The following is a 5,057-nucleotide window of genomic DNA, read 5'->3' as shown; positions in this document are numbered from 1 at the left end:
CTGTTTTTTTGGATAACTCTCTGTCTGGCTGATAGATGTACAAATTAACCCACATGTATATGATGAGCTGATGATAAATTAGATGACATTGCTTGATTATACTGAACTAACTGATGGGTGATACAGTTCAGCAACAGAACTTGAAATTCTAATTGGTGAATATGTTCTAGGCTAGAAATAAAATATGTTATATTCCCAAAGCAAACAACCTTGAATGGAAACATACAAGCAGTCTTTAACAGTTTGCAAAGACATTCATTTATTTGTTTTCTAAGCTTTCACACATGCTCAAAGCAACTAATACACTTTATTCTGTCCCATAGAAGGAACAAAAACTTGCCCAACAATTAAAAGGACAACCGACAAGCTGCGGATGACGACGTTATAAATCACATCACAGGGTCTGCAATCCAGGATGGCATTAGTCGAGCCCTTACTAGCCACGCACTGCACTTTTTTTTGTGAAATTGTGACTTGTTTATCTATTTCTAATTCTAAACAAGCCACTGTAATCTTTCTTTTGAAATTGTGACTTGTTTATCGGTTTCTAGACAATTATTTCATGCACAAAGTACACGTGGCCCCGTTCGGCTTACCTAGAAGCCGGCTTGTTCGGCTTTTTTTTTTCAGCCGGAACAGTGTTTTTCTCTCACAACAATTCAGCCAGAACAGTGTTTTCAGCCAGTTTCAGCCAAGTTTCAGCAAGCCGAACGGGGCCTGTGCACTCTTAAGACCTGATGACTACGTGCTGTACCAGTGGCAGGGTACTTCCAATTGTTATTGTTAAGTAGAAATTTCACTAAGCAAAAGTAAACAATACAAGCTTGCCTCATTAACTAGAAATTTCACTAACCAAAGTAATAATACAAGCATGCTGATGCATGAATGGATGCATACATGAATTCTAGTTATACATGTTGGTCACTCTAATAAGCAAGTATTGATGATCACATGACGGTGTTAGCCATCCGGCCCAACGGCCAGCTTGGATTTGGATCATCTGCAGCAACATGTTTGTGTTATATCTAACATCTCTCAGATGGTAAGGTACATGTTTCACTAGAACAACCAGCTTCGATTTGGATCATCTACAGGAGGTTCGTGTTATGTCAATCAGCACCTCCCAGATGGCAAGGTACATGTTTCATTAGCTATTGGTGAAGCTTCATGCAAGTCACCATTATTCCTCACACTTACTAAATCAGTAGTAGTAGCATGAACTGCCATTGTTAACTCTTCCCCCATTCAAGCCCATTGAAAAGCAATATAATAAGATGAGCTCACTAAAACATCTGTTTGAACCAGTATGATTTCTCTTTAATGTGTTCCCAAAGAACTGATTCACTTCATTGACAATATCACAGGCAAACACTTGAAGAATATTCCCAAGCTTACGAGCACCAAAATCAAATGCACTATGTATTATTCAATAAAATTTCCTGCACATGGAACAGTACAATTAAGCTAGCTAGAACCTTTTTAGAAAATCAAATATTAGTTCTTACTACCACAAATTAGATTTAGAGGCACAAACAAACCTTGGTGACTATGCATCCAAGATTGTTACTCTGCTTTAGTGAATCAACTATGTTAAGAAATTTTCGAGAAAATACTTGTGCTGTTGTGCATCTTTCTCAGAGAAACTAAATTCCCCTGCACATTCTTTGAGAAACTCCTCCTGTAGAACAAAGCCATCATCATGAGTATCTGACGGGTTAGTTGTTCAATAAAAGCCATGTTAACTGACCAATAATTTCAATCACAACAAGCAAACACACCCTACAATTTTCAGATTGTTTGTATTACAGAAGTTGATCCAAATTTTAGGTATTAGTTCTATTTGTTTGAGTAAGAGGCGTTGCTCAGATTATTTACGATGCAGCATGAACTTGAATTATAACCAAGTTCCAAAATAGTCAACGCCGACTTGGAAGTAAGTACTTAGGTAAAACACTAGGAAACCTCAGAGCCTTAGAGGTGTATGTAACAGAGCCTTCAACCTTTAATTTCCTACCCATGCAACATATGAAGGAGACTCATTCATTTGACATAAATAAACATTCAGAGGAGTGAGAAACAAGTTTCAGTTCACTTGCTAGAAAGGCCAAAAACAAAAGAAGTCTCACTCTCCGGTTCTGTACTGCTTGATCCGAGGATTTGCTGATTTTTCTGGAGATTTTGGACTGTGGATGCTCCTACAAAAAAAAGCAAACCTTTAGGGAAAAGTGGAGCCCACCACAGGATATAAAGGATTGGAATCATAGAGATATCTAATATATGAACAATAAAAACAACAAAGGTTAGGCCATCTAAAACATTTCTGAATCTGAGTTGCTATTAAATAATGGGACAATGTTTCGGTTTACCTTCTGGATCAACTGGTCAGCATAAAAACGAAGGCCTAGCACATGACCCATTAGATTGCTAATGAGTTTCCTTTTGTAGGACCATGGGCCATGGCAAATAATCTGATGGAAAGAAATGATAGGTTAATTGCTACCAGGAGTTCAAGGTCAATATATATACTAGATTGTGGTGGAGAAACTTAACCTTCTGGACTGCATGATTTCCAAAGGAATCAACAGCTAGCGGACAATCACAAGGCATGATTTCCTCATAGTCAATAACAGCCTCTTCTGTTGTTGCCACCTTAATAGTTGGCTGTACAAAGGGACCTCCATTGGGATCCACTGCCTGTGATGAACAGGCTTGGATGCCTTTAGGAAGCACATGGTCCATGTTATATTCTACATATCTCCCAGTGATGGCTCTTGGTAAATTTGTGAATGTCTCTTGAGGATGGTTTGGAGACAAAATGTATCACCGCTTGGATCTACCTGTGAGATTGAAACAACAATGGCTCAAATTTTTTATACCAGAAGTAGTAGTAGCAAGTACAACCGAATAGTTTGTAGAAAACAATGCATACAAGCATGCAAATTCATGCCATACCGTGCACAAGCTACCACTCTACCTACTGAATGCACACTGCAGAATGCATCATATATATCTCTAGTATTGAGTCGAAGGCAAACTTCTCAATGCAAAATTTCTAACACTAGATCTACACTTTTCCATAATAATAGAACAAAGGTAATCCCTATTTATTCAATAAAAGAATTGTAGTGTGCAATACAAAATACAATGCACTATATTATGTAAGGTTACCTATTACAAAAAATGATTAAGTTTTTTTTTTACAAAGGCAAAATGGATTACCTCCATCACTTGGATATATCTAATATCCAGAAACCTTAGTATACTAGGCCCACATCTTGGATCGTATTAGGGTTAGGTTTACCTCCTTCACCACCTAGCTCATAGTAGGAAAAAAAATACTGGATCTAGATCTTTAATTGTTGGCGGCTACTGGATTCAGGGTTACCTCCTCTACTTCCTGAATAAACCTAATCCCCATAGTAGGAAATCCATAGGGGTATACCGGACCCAAATCTTGGATCACTAATGGGCATTGGTTCTATAGATTTACCTCTCCACCACCTGGTTAGATCTTAGATCCATCGAGGTAGGAAAACTTTATGGGTGCATCAACCTAGAATTTTATCCTTGATGGCTAGTGGGGTCCCTAGCGCATTAATTAGCTGTCAATATGCACGAGATAGTAGTTTACCTTTTGTTGGTCTTAATAGATTGCGATGTTAATCTAACAAGGGATGCACCTTAGTTGTAGCCCAAACAACAGATCTGGTGGAGATGTGATAGCAAGGCAAAGAGGAAGGGGGAGTAGCAACTATGGTAATAAGGATGCAACAATAAATCAGCCAAAAGCGATGGTGGCACAAGCTAGGAGGAGGAGAGTGGTATTAGGGTGGGGGTAGGTAGGGGGATGGCAGTGGCGGCAGAGGAACAGGAGGGGCGATTCATGGATGGAAAATGGGGCCGGTTTATATAGAGAAATGAAACCCTAGGTTGGTGCATCCAATAGATAGTATTGGGCCGATAAAAGTTTATAATGCCGATAATTAGGCTTGTGATTCTATTGGTTGGGCCTAGCCTATACTAACACAACTTCAACACAAACTAACTTTTAGCCTTTAGAACAACCAGGCCGAACGCTATAGGACCTCAATTGGTTACATGGCTCTAGTAGCACTGCTCGGGTCCTGAGTTTGACTACCATGGGAGCGAATTTTAGGCTAGGGTTGATTATACTGTGGAGCCGGTCTTTCTTTAAAAAAAAGGGTCATTTTGCTAGCTGCTCATGTTGCATTTAATACCTTGGAGATATGAGCAAAAGGTCATATATAAGTGTCACCGAGATGGGTTCCTCCCTTGGTCTAGAAGATTAGAAGATTAGTGCTCCTTGTCTTCTCATATTTTTAAGGGTACCCTCCTAGCGATATTCTTCAGGACAATTCTCTAGGGAAGGGAGCACTTAGTCAAGGTTCCCACATTGCAAAGGCTTTATCCATTTTCCAACCCAACACTACTACACAAATCTTTTCTGAGGTAGGCATTTTTTATTAACGGAGGCAGGCATTTGCAACCGCCTCCGTCCAAAGGTCATGTTTAATCGTGGATTAACGGAGGTGGTTGCTTTGCCCGCCTCGGTTAATCGACTAACAGAGGCGGTTGCTTTGCCGTTAATACCATTAACCAAGGCGGGCGTCCTAAAATACCCGCTTCCATTAATGTTGTCTAGAAAACCAAAAAAACTTGTGACTATGGAGAATCAAACCAACAACCTAGCGCGTAACACTACAATGTCTCTACCACTGCACTACACGCTCATTCATGTCTATATATAATATGCTATCTTTTTATATCAATATTTTGTAATCTTATATTATGTATTTTAACTAATAATGAACTCAAATGGAAAAACTTTTAACTACAAAGTTTTAAATCTTGTGAAGTACTACAACTTTGGTATAGGATATATCTCCATCAGAGATAGTTTTAAAAAAATCAAAAAATTGAGTCTCAGAACATGTGAATTTCAAACACATATTTGAGACTCTAGGTAACTTTAAATCAAAAACTTATCAATATTAAACATGTAGATCAGGTCGGCCACTAGATCTTTGGTATTAACT

General features: G+C 38.7%; 1 protein-coding gene across 1 annotated transcript; it reads right to left on the bottom strand.

Annotated features, from left to right (window-relative positions):
• Positions 1-939: 939 nt before the first annotated feature.
• Positions 940-3,824, bottom strand: LOC136462794 (pumilio homolog 1-like). The gene is made up of 6 exons (XM_066461844.1): positions 3,632-3,824; positions 2,551-2,837; positions 2,367-2,468; positions 2,127-2,195; positions 1,539-1,678; positions 940-1,439 (listed from the first exon to the last, which is right to left on the bottom strand). The coding sequence occupies exons 2-5, from the start codon at positions 2,737-2,739 to the stop codon at positions 1,586-1,588; spliced, it is 453 nt and encodes a 150-aa protein (XP_066317941.1). The 5' UTR covers positions 2,740-2,837; positions 3,632-3,824; the 3' UTR covers positions 940-1,439; positions 1,539-1,585.
• Between the last annotated feature and the right edge of the window lie 1,233 nt (positions 3,825-5,057).

Source organism: Miscanthus floridulus, chromosome 7 (assembly GCF_019320115.1).
Source record: "Miscanthus floridulus cultivar M001 chromosome 7, ASM1932011v1, whole genome shotgun sequence".
Taxonomy (NCBI): domain Eukaryota; kingdom Viridiplantae; phylum Streptophyta; class Magnoliopsida; order Poales; family Poaceae; genus Miscanthus; species Miscanthus floridulus.
This window is presented reverse-complemented; position numbering and strand designations above follow the sequence as displayed.

What these genes read in the sequence shown, in the direction of transcription:
- LOC136462794 (XM_066461844.1), bottom strand. Translation starts at nt 2,739, where the DNA reads ATGGACCATGTGCTTCCTAAAGGCATCCAAGCCTGTTCATCACAGGCA. An exon ending in GAAATCATGCAGTCCAGAAG is followed by an intron (nt 2,469 to 2,550) that starts GTTAAGTTTCTC and finishes TCTTTCCATCAG; the next exon opens with ATTATTTGCCATGGCCCATG. An exon ending in AAGCAGTACAGAACCGGAGA is followed by an intron (nt 1,679 to 2,126) that starts GTGAGACTTCTT and finishes TTTGTTCTACAG; the next exon opens with GAGGAGTTTCTCAAAGAATG.